At 42.9% G+C, this 17683-nt stretch overlaps 1 protein-coding gene across 2 annotated transcripts in view; it reads right to left on the bottom strand.

The window, feature by feature from the left end:
* The window catches only part of PIK3R1 (phosphoinositide-3-kinase regulatory subunit 1), an 86507-nt gene that overhangs the window by 14094 nt on the left and 54730 nt on the right, over positions 1–17683 (bottom strand). For both annotated transcript variants that reach the window (XM_059916518.1, XM_059916519.1), the window contains exons 3-7: positions 14353–14445; positions 13839–13913; positions 8148–8279; positions 7168–7369; positions 6880–6959 (exon numbers count right to left, since the gene is read on the bottom strand). In XM_059916518.1, the coding sequence (XP_059772501.1) occupies positions 6880–6959; positions 7168–7369; positions 8148–8279; positions 13839–13913; positions 14353–14445 (582 nt within the window). The remainder of the gene's footprint in view (positions 1–6879; positions 6960–7167; positions 7370–8147; positions 8280–13838; positions 13914–14352; positions 14446–17683) is intronic.

Genomic DNA, 17683 nt, shown 5'->3' with positions numbered 1-17683 from the left:
CACGAAATCACTAGCTTTAAAACCAGAAAAAAAATTTAGAGATCACTTCAATTCCCTCGTGCTACAGACACACACACACACACGCACACACGCGCGCGCGTACGCTTCTCACCCAGAATGAGGTGGTTTGCATAATATTATAGCACTAGGACCAGAACCCAGACTTCCGATGTTTGGTCCTAAACTCCTTTTTCTCCACCCACTTGCCCTGCTCTTTACTTGCCTCTGCCAGAGAAAGTAAAAATTAACAAGTGAAACTGAAGTTAATTTCTTTTAAGCCACATGCAAAAAATTTCACACCTACAACAAAACTGACTTTTTCTGTTTTCTATTTTTAGTTTAATTTTTTTTTAAAAAAAAGCTGCTTTCTAATTATCTTTGAAGAAACACGGGTTCTGTCTATAATACACTCAGACTCTGTATGACAAGGTGACCCAAAGGTCACATGCAGTGACAAAGGAAGATCTAGGTGCTGACACAGAGTCCACACAGGCAGGAACCAGCTTCAGAGTTATTTGCAATACCTGGGAAGTGCTGCTACACTCACAATGAAAGCGATTTTACAAGCTCTCCTTTGGTGCAATTGAGGTAATACGAAACACCTACTTTTCCAATTCGGAAAAAATTAGTCTATAAGTGAATAGACTCAGCTCCTGCCAGCTGATCACAGACATAGGGTTAGTTCACAGAATACCCTTGCCTCCTGACCTGCATAATCTTGCCCTACTTTAAAAAATAGTCTTTCTAAAGCTGGGAACCTTGGAAACATCAGTCACTTAAGCATACCTGTCTGGATTCACAGGATATGTCATGTCAAAACCTTCTAAGATTAAAGTGTTCTCTTCTCTGACAGTCTATTTCCCGTTTCAGAAGAAAATTATCTACTGGGAAGTGGCACACTCTCTACTTAGAGAAAGTCTTAAAATAGATTTGAAAACTTTGCTTCAAATTTCTCACAATATGTACAATCATTTACCCTAGAAGTTCTATTATATTACTCAAAGTGTGAGCTGAGTCTTTTCCCAATTTTAGTCAATTTAGTGATCTGCAAAACACATGCTCTTCATTAGCTTAAAAAGGGAGCCCTCTGCTGGTAGAACAGAATCAGTAACTTCTGCTCCAGAGAAAACAATCAACTTTCTGCGTATTTCATTGATCTCCCACTATGTCCAGAAGTTCACACAAAATAAACATAATTGCCCAACTGTCACTTAATCTATATGATTCACTAAGAAATCACTAATAAATCAAATGCACAAATGTCATAACAATCTTGGAAATATTTTTCACATGCCTGCTAATAAGCTCTTGTAAGAAAACTTGTATTTTAATTTCTGAAACCCAAAGCCTCTACCATACTGGAAAACTTACCTAATTGAAAACTATCTTTACCTTCTAGATTCTTCAAAACACTAAGTCTTACTACTTTCCTCTCTCTCAAAGTTTTGCAAAACTCATTTCAGAAGCAAAAATAGGCCATGTGTCATTTCTCAGCAGGTGTGATCTAGTCAGGAAAATGTCCCTTAATCATTAAAATAGTGTGAAAGTTACAGACTGAACACTGTATCTCATACGTGCCAATCACCATCAAGTAGCAAATGCTCCACGAGCAGCTTTCATCCTGCACAGCTTCTTAAATGGTTTTTTGTCAAGGGCCATGATTTATGAACAAAAGCCCATTTGAGAAAAAAATAAATGAGCCAAAATCTTCTTTTAGGGGTTAAATTAATGCCTCCTTTCATAATTTTAACTTAAGACAACTTAGGCCAGAAGGGCCCTTCAGGATGATGCCAATTCTTTAGTCCACATCCAGGGCTCTTAATGACCCTGCACTAAGAAAAATGTCCATTTGAGTTTATAAATAAACTCAGGTTTACAGATGCATAAAAGTGATACACTCTACAAAGTATCTGAAAAAGTGCGCCCATTGCTTAGCAGAAAAAAAGGACCCCTTCTCCACAATTTCCCTCTCAGATGTCCCTTGAGAGAAAGAGAAGGCTGCACTGTGAAAACAAAAGTAAAACTGAACTATACCCTCCAACACATGCTCCTTGTTCAGAGCACAAATAAAACTTCCTATTTTTTGACAAAACCTAGTACACGCCTTGCCTGCTTACTCCTGCCGCTCTAAACACGTGCAGCTTTTTCAAACTTTCACTTCTCACCTTTGAAACAACCTTCTAATGTCAGACCACATTTTAAACCCAATATAAAATAAATCAGAGGAGAGTAAAACTCTTTGAAAGTCATTTCCTTCTACCTTAGTGCTTGCTTTAGTCTTGGTTGCAAACCAAGCCCAGAGCATTTAAAACAAGATTCATGAATCGGGCTCTTCAGGATGAATGTTTTGCAAATGCACCAGCGGTTAAAAATTAACTCTGACAGGTGTAGAAGGGCAGGGGGGAGAAAGAGTCATTTATTTTCCCTCTGGGCTTGAGGGTGCAATATTAGACTTCAATTATGCTACATTAATATTTCTGAATATATCCATGAAATCTGAAATATGTAAATACACTTATAATGGGTTTCATTCAAAGGCACTCAGTGTTAAATGGCCCGTTTTTACCTTAGTTGCCCTATAGAAATCTACTTTAGCGACCTAAGGATCAGTAGGGTAAATATAACACGAAGTGATTCAAGAAAACCTGCTGTTCAGCTTTAACCCTTTTAAAGACTTTTAGTAACACAGAGAACAGCAAACTGTCAACCAAGTTCTGAGAACTTACTCTGTGCTTAGCCTTTCAAACCTTAGTTTCCCTCCCTACAGGGGGAGAAGCCTTCCTTCACAGGTATGCTGGATGCATTAAATGAGCTGGTGTGAGAGTTCTCTGAGATCTCATTTGGATGATTATTATGCTGTGCCCAGTTCTACGCTATGAAGAGCTGAAAAGGAGAAGGCTTTGTCCTTGAGAAATGTAGCTAAGCTGATGAAACTAGCAGAACAACTACAGAACAGTTACATATAAGAGGACGAGGGGCTTAAGGACATAAATGTAGTGAATGGGTCACAACCCTGCACCTCAAGCAGGGGAGGAGCTCCCTGAGTGCAGATGAAGAGGATGGCACTGTTCGGGCCACTGGGGACGGCTGCGCACCGTGTGCACTGCGTAAAGGCACCTGGGCAAGGTACGGGGGGTGGGGGGGGGGGCGGCGCTGGGGCTGGTGCTGAGAGCCAGGCGCCTCCACTCCCTGAGTCGCACACACGGAGCAAAGGGCGTCAGACAAAGGCATCCTCCTCCCTCCAAGCAATGCAGCAGCTGCCCACTGAGTGTCCTTTTCAGATCTGCGTTAAGTCCCCTCCAGGCATCCTGAGGCCAGGCTCCGCTGGTCGGGAACATGGGAACGTGGGGCCAGCGGAGAGAACGGCCTGGTAGGATTCAGACGACCCTAACCAGGAAGGCGGCTCGAGGAGATGGAGCTCTGAACGAGGCCAGCTCCGGCAGGGCCTTAAACACCAGAGCTGACACAACGACACTAAGGACATACTACAGGGTCGTGAGCTTCAGTACTCCTCACCTCATTTAACGCTCATAACCATCCCAGAAGAGAGGCGTTATTCCCATTTCATAGACTGGAACACCGTCTGGAAAGGCTGAATGACCTGGTGATGAACTCGGCAAGTAAGCAGCAAGAGTTGGGATTCACACCCAGACGTGACTTGCACTGTTCTTTCCACTGCATGACACACGACGGAGCGACTTTGAGCCTGACCCCCAAAGCTACAACAACTGCACTGGGGCTCTTTACTATATGTGACCCATAGGAGCAAACATCACCTATCCTTGGTCTGTTGCTTGCTGGAAACTTCGGAGGACTTTTTGACTGGACACTACAGGCAGTCCCGTTGCCCACGAAGTTTCCAGAAGCCCAGGTAGCAGACAGAGCAGCAGCCCTGGTGTCTGGGCCGGGTGCCCCCACCCCCGGCAGACCCATTCCGGCTCACACTGCTTGGGGTGGCACCAGGTGAAACCGTCAAGCTCTGTGGTCTTCAGTTTCTTCACGTGTCAGCGGAGAGCTGGACAATGCATTCAGCTCTCAAGTGATGCTTTTCATGACGCTGTCACCTAAAATATTTACTGCTTTTTCAAATCCGGTAAAAATATCAAGCTGTTATTTTTGTCCTTTCCAATTTATTCTGAAGAAATCTTTGAAACTCCTTGAACTGAGATGCTATTTCGCCTTCCCCTTTTCAAATTGTACCTATTCTTCGCAGCCCACTTCAAGTCCTTTTCTTTCCTATGAGCTTTTCCTGTCTACTAAAAAGTCACCAACCAGATCTCTCGAATTCTTTTTATACTTACAGTACACACCCTCCCGCCCGGAATTTAATGAGACACTGTGTGCTAACGGGCCTTATTGCAACTGACACGCTGCCTCACACATCATTAGTCCTGCCTATCACCTCAAGTTCTAACTGATAACAACTAGAAAAGGTATCTGTTTGCCCCATCATAGTCTTGCTAGTCCTCCACCCCCCAAATATCATTCAAGCACTCATTTCTATTCATGACAAAGTTACTGCAAATGAATGGTTTACGAGTGTTCCCTGGAGATGCGCGGTGCTGTGCTTCCCAGCCCACTGGGATGAGCACGTGCAGGGGTAATGATGAAAGACTCCATGAAAACATCCCATTCCTACCAGGCCAAAGAAGTCATTGCTCTAACCCAGGGTGCCCTGCCAGTCATCCGCACTGGAGCCGTTCCTGAATACAAAGGTGTTAATGAGGACGTTGTCCTGGGCTGGGTAATCTGTTTCCACCGGTGAGAGACGCTGAAGCAACCTTTTAATTCCAAAAGTCCCATACGATTTGCAGAATAGTTGACAGAGATCACACAAGGGGGGAAATGCCTCCAACTAGGATTTAAAAATTACTTGGATGCAATTGTTTGGAAGAGGCTGCATGTGTTCTGGGATAGTCTAGCAACGTTCAAGGCTTTATGGATCGTTCTTCAACAGAGCTGATGGGACTAATCCATCTGCCTTTGAAACTGATACACCAATTTCTTAGTAGAAGGATGTAGGTAGGGTCTATGACATAGCAAGCAGTCTTAAGTGTGCATTATCAAAACAGTTGCAGATGAAGTTTTTCTTGGGTGGAATTAGGCTGAAACTGAGAAAGACGTTTAACCAGTTTACACCAGAAGCAGAAGCATTAAACTCCACCACTGATTCTACTACAACCCGTGTAGAAGAAATTCTCGAAAACTCCATGGGATAAATTCGCTTGTGGGTATGCGTCAAGCCCTGTCTGGCTTTTAGCTTCCATGACTCCCCTCTCCAGAGAGCTGGCCATTGAGAAGACTGGGAACCTCCCCCGCCTTCCCTGCAAGCAGGGCCCAGCTCTCCCTGTCTCTGAGACGGACCTCCACACGGGTCAGGAGGAAGTGAAAGATCGTAGCTCGATCCTTTGGCCGGGGGTCCTGTTCTGTTCTTGCTGGTCCTCTTCCTTCCCACCCACGTGATCAGTCTAGGAGTGGGCGGTCAATAAATGGCTCCAGTGCCACGTTCACACCTGCCTCCGTCCCCTCCCCACAGGGTACTTCTAATCTATCACTGCATCGTTTCCTACTGAGCCCAAAGGCAGCCTCTGAACACCAACACAGAGCTCCCAAATCCATTATCGAGTGACCCAAGCAGTCACATGATATGACACCTTTTGGTCACCCTCTGGGACTCCAGTCCTGGGCCGTACCCGTTGACAGATTTCTCTGATGCGGTTTACAATCCAGGGTATCCCTGTTACATATCCTGCTTGCTGGGATTTGGAACATTTGGAATGGACCAGGCTTGCCTTACGTAGTATTTATGCTGCCACTCTTACCTGTGGATCCCGTATTTTGGATCTGTCGACAGAAGCCCTTCCCAATACCTGTATCATGAATGGTTACCCATCCCATCCTTTATCCCATCCCTACAGGTGGGTTTTAAGTCTAGGCCCTCACCTCTCTGTCTGCCCCTTCCAGATGCAAACAACTAAGCCTAGCTATGGAACAGCTTAAAAAAAAAGCACAACATAGTCCGCCATTGCATGACTTATATCTGGGTCCCCACGTTTGCTCATACAGAGATGAGTTTGGTAATTTGCATGAATTACTTATAATAAATAATAAATTCATGATGTTTTAATTAAATTCAAGACATAAATTCAGCCTACAAGCAACACCTTCTACTGGTCCTGAAACTCCACTTCACTTCTAGGGCCCTCATCACTTTCTAAATGACCAGCTCACTTTTGACCAGTATACAGCAAAGTAGGGTTGTTTAGACTTTCCACAGTAGAGGAAAAATACATCAGTTTAAATGAAATCCACTGCTAACTCGGTCTACATTTCCCGCTTTGTTAAACGGCTAATTGAATGCCAGCCTGCTTTCACAGAAGTGTCTGGCTTGCTCGAACTTGTTGCAGTAGACCCCTAGTTTCATACTGCTTGCATTATTAAAAATGTTTATTTTGACAAGACATTTCTCAGCCTATCTGCTTCCAGAAAACACATTCCAAAATACTTTAAATTATATAGTAATTATAAATCCCCTACTTCGTAAGTACGAGAAAGAAAAACAAAAATGTCAGCAACGAAAATCTACGCCATAATTTATGCAACAACCAGAAGCATCAAGTTAAGGGGGTCGGGGAGCTCTCCCAGCAACCCTCACCTGAAACCAAGACCATGTAAAATCCACAAATATCAAAAGCTGGATAATACTGACCATATGCGCTGCTGCCCAGCTATTTTTCCCTCAAGTCATAAGGTAACATGTTATTATGGATCTCAATTCCGCGAGAAACTTATGGCACTTCAGAGGAGACTGAAAGCCACCATTTTTCAGGCTCTAAAAAATAAACAGTGAGGGAATTTTAAATGTTCCAAAGGCATTACCTGGTGCAGGCTGGCGTTCATTCCATTCGGTGGAGATTAAAATTTCTATAACTTTTATAAGGTGTTCAGTATTCTCAGAACTACAAAAAAAAAAAAAAAAGAGATCCATTAGACACCTTTTTCCCTGAACAACAAACTTCTTTTCATTTCTGCATATTCAAGCGAATGTGTCTGATGGAACTATGTACATGCATTTGTGAACTGGTATCTTCAGAAGAAGCTTAATGACCCATAAACTTCGGACTACCCTCATCACCCCAAAATCCAGGTTGCTCTTCTATCACTTACCTGGCTGCTGGGAATCTGAAAAGCAGGGGGCTGAAGAGTTCAGAGAGTACTCTTGCATTCAAAAGATTTTTGCTGGACGTTTGAGAGAGCTTGAAGAAATGTTTTAGCAAATACTGCAGCGTGAGCCAATACTGATGAGGTATGCTGGGCGACCTAATGAGCTTCTTCAACAGCTGGATGTATTCTTCTGAGCTTTGCACTTCTACAGGTTAAAAAAAGAAAGAAAGAAAGCAAAAGGAATAAGAGACTGTTTCTAGCTATTAGTGAATAAACACCTAGAAAATTTCTGTTCTAGCTACAGAGGGATCATTTAAAACGAAGGAGTCAGAAACAGCAGACAATACATTTGCTCTTCTCATTAGAAAAGGCATTATGAGAAAGTCAAAATCTCAAGTCAAATGGAAATGCAAGAAGCTCTTGGTGTACAAAACCACAAGAAGTTCTCTGTGTGCTGCCGTCCACGGAGCGGCTTCAAGTGTGATTGGCTAATTCGGAGGAGCATCAGATAAGTATCACAGGTTTTAACTTTGAAGGTTACGAACCACAATTTCCTGTCCCCAAAGCACTTTAACTGAGCATTAGCTCCTAAAACGGAGAGTCCTCTTCCCTCAACTCATTTTCTAATGGCCACTGGAGGAAGGTGATGGGAACATCCCCAGTCACTGGGTCCTAGTCCGGTTCCCTGAATCCAGTGATGGCACTTGGCACGCTGAGGCATTCGCTGACGTAGTGAACCTTAAAATACTGATAAAAGGTGAACAATTAGCCATTTCAACATGTGGACGGCCTTCCTAAGCAAACTAGAATCTGGCTCTTCTATCGGATGCCCTGGTAAGGGAGGGAATTTGTGCTGATGGGGGTGGGGGCAGACCCCTCCTAACATTTTCTAAGAAATCTCTCTTTATCTGCAGCCCTTGAGTTGACAAGTACATCCACATCTCAATACACGTTCAGGGAGGTTCTCAGAAGACACAACACACCTGGGGCTAAAGAAACCATTTCATTGTAGATGGCTACTGGAATGACAGGATTTGGTAAGTCCAGGAGATAGCGTTTGAAAGCGTCTGCTAAGACGTGCACATCGATCATTTCCAAGTCCACGGAGGCAGCATCTATGATAGAAATATGCAAAAAAAATTTTTCAGACACTTTATGCATTGGTTGGGCCGATTTTCTGAATGTGCGACTTCAATGTGACACACGAAAGGAAGAGTATGAGGCCAAATGTAAGATGCTTGCGTATTTATGAGCAGTGTTTCTTGCAGGGGTTGCTCCTGGCATTTCGAATAGAACATTTTTCCCTTGTGTAGGTCTGTCCCCCACCCTGTCAACATTTAGCATGAAGGCCCCTGCCCACGATGCCAGGAACACATTCCCAGACTTCGGGGCAACAAAAAACAGTGCTCCTGCTGTGGGCTGAACTGTTTCCCCTACAATTCGTATGTTGAAGCCCCAACTCCCAGCACCTCGGAATATGAATATATTTGGAGACAGGGCCTTTAAAGTGGTGTTTAAATTAAAATGGGGCCATTAGAGTGGGCCCTAATCAATTTGGCTGGTATTATAAGAGGAGGAAATTTGGACAAAGAGACACCAAGGGTGCACGTACAGAAGACAGGCCATATGAGGACACAGAAAGGAAGTGGCCATCTGTAAGCCAAGGAGAGAGGCCTCAGAAGAAACCAAACCTGCCTTGATCTGGGACTTCTAGCCTCCAGAACTGTGAGAAAATAGATTTCTGTTTTTTAAGCCACCCGGCCTGTGGGATGTTGTTATGGCAGCCACAGCAAACAAATGCAGCCCCCCACAATGTTTGCAAGTACGTTCTGGACGGTGGTTCTGCCCTGAGTGAGAAGGGTTCTGTTCTAGGGATGGCGAATCACACAGTAAATGCTTCCTAAAATTGCAACAAGAAAACGTGACGTGCAAATCCATAGATTTCCTAAAATTTGAGTTGCTCAGTACTGCATGTCAGAATTAATATAAATTTAACCCAATAAAGTACAGACTGATTGATTAAACAGTAAGCTATTACAGAGTTTTAGCAGTCAGTCTCAAGAACAGCCATAAAAATGATGTGAACATCTTTAGCGTGTTTCTCCCTAGTTCTGACAGGGTATTCTGATTAAGGTATTACTAATCTAACTGGTGGGCACTGAACTATCTCAGAAGAAAGATAAGACATGCAGTCTGTCCAGTAAATCCTTCATCTGGAAAACAGATCAGGCAATTCAACCCTGGGGTAGCACGAATCACAGCCGCTGAGTACTTGAGGTAGAATGAGACACACTGCCCGGTGGAAAGAAGGGGTGCTGCGGGCAGGGAGGACGACGGGCACTGCTGAAGGATGCACACTACGGACAGGAAAGATGACTTGAGGGAAATTAGCTGGGGACTCGTGCACGTACTCAGTGGAGAACAGGGGACCTGACGAGCAAAATGCTGCATTTCTAAACAGCTTTATTAATCGTGGCGTTCAAAATAAGTCGGAAAGGAGCGCTGCTGGAAGTACTGATACCACTTGTGGTAATTTGGATTTCAGGACCGTTAGAAACGTGTGAGACATTATCAAGAAGTAGCCTAACCAGGAGATTGACAGGACTGGGTTGTGGCCTAGGAGAGGATGAGAGAGAATCAGAGTTTACTCGCAGGTATTCAGCACGAGGAGGAGAAGTGGCATTCTGGATGCCCATGCACCAGGTGTGATATTACAAAGCACTTAGGCTTTGAGTTAACAAAGCTCCTTGGACGCATCGTCATCATCAGCCAAACCTGTCCCACTAACCAGGCAGAACCTATGAAAGATAATCGTACAATACCATAAAGCTCAGGAAAGTCCTGAGCTGGTAGCAAATGTGGATAGGTTAGTTTGAGGAAAAGAAAGAAGCAAGGGCTTAAATCACTTAAATGTCCCACAAAGAACAAACCAGAGGCATATGACACCTCTGATAAGTGTGGGGAAGGGCAAGACTGGGTCTTTGCCTAAAGGGTCCACGTGGAAAGTAATGCAACTACTAGTGTGACTGTCACACAAAACTGTGCGTGCACCTCTGTTGGAGCATTCCATAGCCACCCACTCTACAGCAAGCTGCTGCCCCCTCCCCCCAAATTTGCCCCCTGTATACTTCACTTAATATCACTTTGCCCAGCCAATTCCTATTACTTAATTTGCTCATCCTAAAACACCATTTGGCGATGAGGTATAAACATTAAGATGCTAAAGGTTCCACACGTCCCCCCTGCGGGCAGGAGTCATCTCTCTACGACACCTGACACTTCCCACTATGGTAACTGCGAGTCTCTCTCCTAGAACTGACAGTCCCTCCAGGGCACGGAATGTGGCTCCCACCTGCTCTTCTCACATCCCTCTGTGCTCAGCAGAGAATGTGCTGGTTGAATGTTTGTGAGCTGAGCTACACAAAGTCCTGAGAGTAATGTTCATTCACTGAAGCCCTTCTCCAACACAGGAGGTGTATTCCAAAGAGCCTTTATAACCTTTGAATGAAATAACCTTATTTCAAGTCTTTGGATCAGCTCACCTTATGTCAACTTCCACTAGAGCCGATGTAGTATGTTCTATTTATTTATAGACAACTTCCAAAGCTCCTTGGGGTTTCTGACTTCCATTCTAGCAGTCTCCTTTTCTGTATTAAAGCTATGCTAATGTGCTCTGCCAAGAGCTAGACACATCTGTCATGTGATGACTGTGGAAATTAGTTCAGAGAGAGCCACCCAATCTTTAGGTCTGGGTTGGGGCGTTTACACCCTCTTCTACCCTGCTTTTCTGAGTCTACTCCTGACTGGCAACCAGCAGACTCTCCAACACTTCACCCCTTCTCCCTCTGGAATGGAGTCCCCCTCCCCGTCTGATCTCTATCTAAGTAAAGGGTTCTCCACTGGGGTCCTCAATTTTGCTGCCCCACCTCCACCCTTAGGAGACATCTCTCAACACCTGGAGACATTTCCGATTGTCACAACCGGGGGAAAATCTCACTGGCATCTAGTGGGTGGAGGCCAGGAGTGCTGCTGAAACCCTACAACGCACAGAACAGTCCCTTGACGACAAAGAATTATCCATCCTAAAATGTCCACAGTGCTGAGGCTGCAAAAGGCTGATTTTTAAAATTGAGGTATCTTGGGACTTCCCTGGCGGTCCAGTGGTGAAGACTCTGTGCTTCCAGTGCAGAGGGGTGTGGGATCGATCCCTGGTTGGGGAACTAAGATCCCACATGCCGTGTGGCACGGCCAAAAAAAAAAAAACAAAAAACTCTACCGTTTCTTTAAAAAAAAATAAAAATAAATTAAAATTGAGGTATCTTGACATACAGCATTATAGCAGTTTCAGGGGTACCACAGAATGATTTGATGTTTGCATAGACCATTGTTAAACCATCACCACAGTAAGTCTAGTTAATATCCATCACCACACAGAGTCACACACATAGGTGTTTCTTGTAATGAGAACTTTTAAAGGAAAAGCCTGATTCAGGTAAAGAGAAACCAAAAGAGAGAGAGAAAGAGAGAAAGAAAATAATTCACACCATTACAATTAAAAAAAAAAAAAAAAACAAGAAAGAAATATTTTATTTTAGGGCAATATAGTGGGGGAAAAACAAGAATAAGGGCTTTGAGAGTCAGAACAATTTGGATGCAAGTCACGGCTTTACCATCAGCAGTTACTAATATTTATATCACAAGACTGATGTGTGGATGAAATAAAATAACTTAGTAGGTGCTAATAAATGTAGGCTGTTGTCCTCCACCCCCGTCTGTCCTTTTCAGACATTGGTTAATTCATGGGGTTGGTTAAAAGCCATACGTTTTGTTTTTAGTGTAAGTGACTTATCTTTGAGCTTCCTCCAGGATATTATGATTTTTTATAGACTGAAAAATCCTCAAGCTGGAAACAGTCCTGGAGGATCCTCACTCCTAAATTGAGATAATGTTTACTCTTTTTGTTTTGCCACAAAATTCACTTTTATAGCACAGAGTCCAAGGGAAACCAGTTTTCTATGTGTGTTTTGATCTCAAATGGGGAAAGAAAGCTGTCTGTCAAAATACCTTGTTGAAGTGAATTTGGGTTATTTATTCCATCTCACAGGTGGTGTGAAGATTTTTTTAAAGCCCAACTGCATCATTTTGTTTTTGGTCACACTTAAAAACGTAACCGCTCTTTCGCAAATAACTCCCATTTCATCGGTCTCTGAAGTCTAAACATTTCCTTTGACTTTTAACATGTTCGATTTGACCAATTTTCTGACCAAAACATGTATCTCTGTTTCAATTGGCTAGGACAAAATTTGGTGTTTCCTTAACACCCTGGTAAAGCTGTTAGAGATAAAGAAAAACAAGTCTTTTCACCTTGATTTTTCTGCCAGTCAACTTCTAATGACCTACTCTGGATGTGTGTAGGAGGATGTGCCCTGTGTGCGTGTAAGACTGATTTCCATGTACAAAGGAAAAATGAAAGTTAAAAAAAAAATTTTTTTTTCAGCTTCAAACATTTGGGCGGTGCATTTCAAGTAAAACTATCGAATGATAAAGATCTAATCTCCTTTTTTTTTTCCCAGAAACATCTTTTCTAGAAATTTTCATAAGCTGCCTCGTTTTGAAGCTGCCTCACACTTCAAATTTTTTCGTTTATTAAATGTCATGTGGGCATTCTTTGCATAACTGCACATCTGAAAGTGCTTCTTCCAAAACTGGGTTTCACTCCTTTTGGTTCAAACACCCAAATTCAGTTAAAATAGTGTGAGGCAAAAAATTATTAATAAAAAGAAAAGTACTGGGAGGGAATGAAGGATCTGAGAGATTCTAGAAGTTGATGTAGAAGATGACTTGCTAGAATGATGGCCAGTAAATTTACATTTGTACAGTTTTATTCTGTATGGCAAAGGAGGGAAGGGACAAGTAATAAAGCCACCACTTGGTTAAATTAATTGATGTCATTTAACCAATGGTGTGCTTGAGCCGACTTGTACTGGCTCACAATTCTTCCCAAGAGTTCAGTGATAACGCATTGGTAGCTTGAAATTAACCACGGTGAGAAGATTTACACCACAGAAGTGGGTAAATGCTACAAACCAGGGCTTTTTTTTCCCCCCAGAGAGTTGGTTTACCAGCACATTACAGAAGATAACAATATCATGATGTTACTTGATGTAAATATGGCATGAAAAGGCAAGCAAGCAAGGAAGGAAGACAGAAAGAAAGGGAAAAGAAAAGGAAAAAGAGAGAGAAAGGGAAAAAGGGAAAGGTCAGAAGAGACCTTTGTTAAATGACATAGACTTATAAATAATTTTTTAACTGGTCCAGATGAATTAGATGTAGCCAATGGCAGGGTCAGAGAAAGATGGTAGATAAGCAGAGGCAGAGAAATCCCAAGATGCTTCTCTCCCCTGCAGTTTCTACAGCACCCAGAGGCTCATGGCTGTGATGACAGCCAAGTACCTGCAGGCAGGCAGGCACACACACACCCTAACCCAACTCAGGAGACAAACATCAGAGGTCTGCCCTCTTACCATAACAGGGCAGAGGGAAGTGTGCATATTTCTGAGCTCCCTTCAAACTGAGAATGTTGCACAGTTAAGCTCACATGTTTTGTGCTTTACCTGAAACAGAAAGGTGAGAATCGTCTTTCCCATGTGTATTTCTAGCTCTGTGACACTCACCACAATCAAGGAGCTGTCGTAATTCTGCTGGGTTGCTGGAGCTCTGTGTTCTGTATAGAGTTGGACATTCCAGACCTAGGACACAAAACAGACCGAGTATGCAAAACACAGCTCTCTGGAGAATGTGTGAGCCTGCGGCCAGAGAGACATTCCAGTTTCCATCCAGTGTCTATTCTAGATGTGTACCAAATATTCCTGGAAGTCAACTCCTACTATTCATCTTATCTGGCATGTCAATAACTTTGGCAACATCACCTGGCCACTGAGGAGCAAGTTAATTCTCTTTATTAAAATAGGGAGAAGTTAACGGCTTCCATACAGTAACTACATGTTAGTGTAGAGTCAGAAGTCAGACCAAGATTATCTCCCCAGGTCACTGCAACAAACAGCTTGTGGGTCCAGCACAGGTGGCAAGGAGTGTATTTAATGGATGTCCACCAGACAAATACAAATGATAACACCCACGAAATCAGGCCATAACCCGTTAACCGATCCCCTCTACCAGCTGGATTACCTTTCTTTTCAATGGCTTCCACTAGCTTGATAAGAAGCAGTGGAGCAACGTCAGGAGGGGCGAACTGCTCTGCAAGGTCTGGAAGAGTCAAAGCTGCAAATAAGCACAATTGCGCGGTTATGTTTAATCGGGGGTAATCCAACGCAGTAAACATCAGTGAAGATGACTGGAACACAAGGTCATGCAGTTCTACTGGGATGGCAGCAACCTCAGGCCGGAACGAGAGAGAGCCCGTACTGGGACCTGTGTTTAGAAGGCTCCTTGCGGGCCGCCCCCCAGCTGTGCGTCTTCCCACAGTGTGATGAGTTTGGGGGGCCAAGGGGACACGCCCACTGCTTCTCTCCTAGGACACACTCAGAACACTTCCCAGAAGCTTGGAATCCCTTGCCCCAGTGGCCTCTCGGGCCTCTTCCCCAGGTCCATCCTCCCCAGGGCAGACCTCCCTGCAGGGGTGCCCCTTTGGACCTGGGGAGTGGGGCTCAGGATGGAACGGAGTCTGGACGTGCAAAGGTCCTGGCAGCGCAGGGCCAAGCCAGGGGTGGGCTGGGAACCAGCTCTCCCCGTATCACCACACTCTCGGGCAGAACTGAGAACCCAAGAACTCTAAATCCAAATCTGGCTTCCTGGTCATTGTGAAGAAATAACTGTCCAGGTAGGAGAATGGAACATATCTTATTGAACAGTCTGTTAACAATCAATATATGATTTATAACTTTAAAATATTTAGACACAGGCTGCTTGGGCTTCCTTTTGTACTTTTGCCCCAAGCCCCACAAATGGCGGGGTGGGCTTAATATCAGATCCGAAGCCAGGACAAATGATCCCTGGCCACTTGAGACTCAAATTAAATCCCCATGGACCTACTCTTGAAAAGCCTTTATTTGCTTACATATGTTTTGGTCAGTTAATATCTTAAGAAATGTGATGCTTTCATGAACTTGTTTCCACGCTTTTATTTACATGTTTTACCAAATGATACAAAGGAAAAAAAAAGTCTAATTGGATGACACAAATAATGCCCTTCAACATAACATTGATAACTGTATTTTCACTCCAAAAATATATGAAAGTAAAGTACAAATATTTTTCTCATAATATACCAGAAGAGGGAGCTAAATATACTCATCTCAAATTTCTCAAAGTGCAAAATATAGGTGAAATGACAGTCTTCATGAAAATACCTACATGTGCAGTCTGTTTATCAGCCATCAATAAATAATTTGTAGACACTTAAGGTTCAATGCTGTGTATATACTCTCACCTAGGAATAGTTAATATAATCTAATAAGAAAGACTAAATATTGACAATTTTGTTTCAATGAGATTTTCGTGGTGTGATTTTTATTGTAAGCCATATATCATGTTAAGCACATTTCTAATGAAGCCCATCTTTCTAACAGAGTCAGCATAGAAAAACAACAGATTCACAAGACGATAGTCAAGTGAGATTATGTTAAATTTTGACCTTAGAGAATTAAGTATGATTTACGGCATTTCGGAAACCCAGACCCTGTAGTAGAAGACCCTTTTTGGTGGCACTATTTCCTGAGATAGACAGTAACGTGATCTTGCCACCTAACGCTATTAGCCATTCCAAGTACCCAGGATAAAAGGAGAAGAGCTAAGTTATGGAAGAAAATCCTATAGCAGCCCTCTCCAGAAGAACTTTCTGTGATGATGGAAATGTTCTATTAGCTGTGCTACCCAACACGTGCTCCTGAGCACTTGAAATGTAGCTATTGCAACGGAGGAAGTGAATTTTTAATTTTCATTGATTTAAAATGAGATAGCTGTATGTAGCTAGTGACCACACTATTGAAGAGTGCAGTCCTATAGCCTGAGCAAGGGCAAGTTTTGTCAACACCAGATGAAAGATTCCTGAGTTGACTTCGTGCTACAAAGACCCCACTGAAAGCTGTCCTGGAGGACATGGCATCTGGACACGGGGCTTATCAACATCTGAACGCAGGGCACGGAAAATTTATCACTCAGTTTCCTGGGCCACTTTGTCCTACTGCAACAGCACTTGAACACATTTCGCACTTCATGAAAGCAGGACAGATATGCCGCGGACTTGCCAGACAGTCACGATGCAGACAGCTGAATGGACACTTCATCTCGCTGGTCCCCCCCCCCCCCCCCCACTGGCCTGTGCCTATGTATCATCTGGAGAACTTGCCAGGAAGACAGAATGCTGGGTACGACTACAAACCCCCAGAATCAGAATATCCAGGAATGGAGCTAGTCATCTGTTTTGGGTTAGTAATAACTTCTAGGACATACTATATATGATAAGCAAATCCATGCGGGTGACCCCCACCCCCTGCCTGAAAAAATCCAGCAATGACGTCGCCCAAATCTGTTAAAATAGGAGTATACCCGAAAAGCACTTAAAAATACAAATATCTTGGGGTGGGGGGGAGGGATAAATTAGGAGGTTGGGATTGACATATGCACACTACTTTATATAAAATAGATAACCAACAAGGACCTACTGTACAGCACAGGGAACTAGACTCAATATTCTGTAATAACCTATAAGGGAAGAGAATCTGAAGAATATATATACGAAACTGAATCGCTGTGCTGTATGCCTGAAACTAACACAATACTGTAAATCAACTATAGTTTAATAAAAAACACAAATATCTTGAAAGTTTCATAGTTTTTTTTAGTTAAAAGCACTGTAAAATAAAAAAAGAAATACTATAAAATGAAAGAGCATAGCATCTCATTCCTCTGATAAATTATAAACTACTTCCCTTTGCCTTAGATTATCAGCTCACAAAAATAGCCTCCCTCACAGATGCCCTTCTACACTGAGCAAAATGAAATATCATCCTATCAGCACATGTAACAGAAGGAAAACATAAAGGCAGAGATATGGTGTAGAGAAATATTATTAATTAGGACTCACTGGAGCGTCTCTTCTTAGCCCTCTCAAACTTACAGATCTCAGCACAGCCAAATGCAAAAAGCTAAAGATTAAACAGTACATGCATGAGCCCACATATCCACACGACACTCATCCAACTAACATGCCTCGTTCCTCTTTTCCTTCCCTCATAAATTACACAGGCATTTTTTTAAATTAAAAAAAGAAAAAAAACCCCTTAAAGTTGGCAACTAAAAATGGAATTACTTAATAAAGGGTTATCTCCTTTCAGAATCTTATCAACGCGATCATTTCTGCAGGCAGATGTGAAAGTTAAATTAAGTGATAATTAAAGATTTCACCTAATTGTGATTGAAATATGCACCCAAGAGTTGTTATATTACTGGGTTGGCAAATACGACATATAAAATTGTTTCTGCCACTTCAGCTTGAAGA

This window comes from Balaenoptera ricei, chromosome 3 (assembly GCF_028023285.1).
Source record: "Balaenoptera ricei isolate mBalRic1 chromosome 3, mBalRic1.hap2, whole genome shotgun sequence".
In the NCBI taxonomy this organism is placed as follows: domain Eukaryota; kingdom Metazoa; phylum Chordata; class Mammalia; order Artiodactyla; family Balaenopteridae; genus Balaenoptera; species Balaenoptera ricei.
The sequence above is the reverse complement of the archived record's forward strand: the minus strand, read 5'-3'. Positions and strand labels throughout refer to the sequence as shown.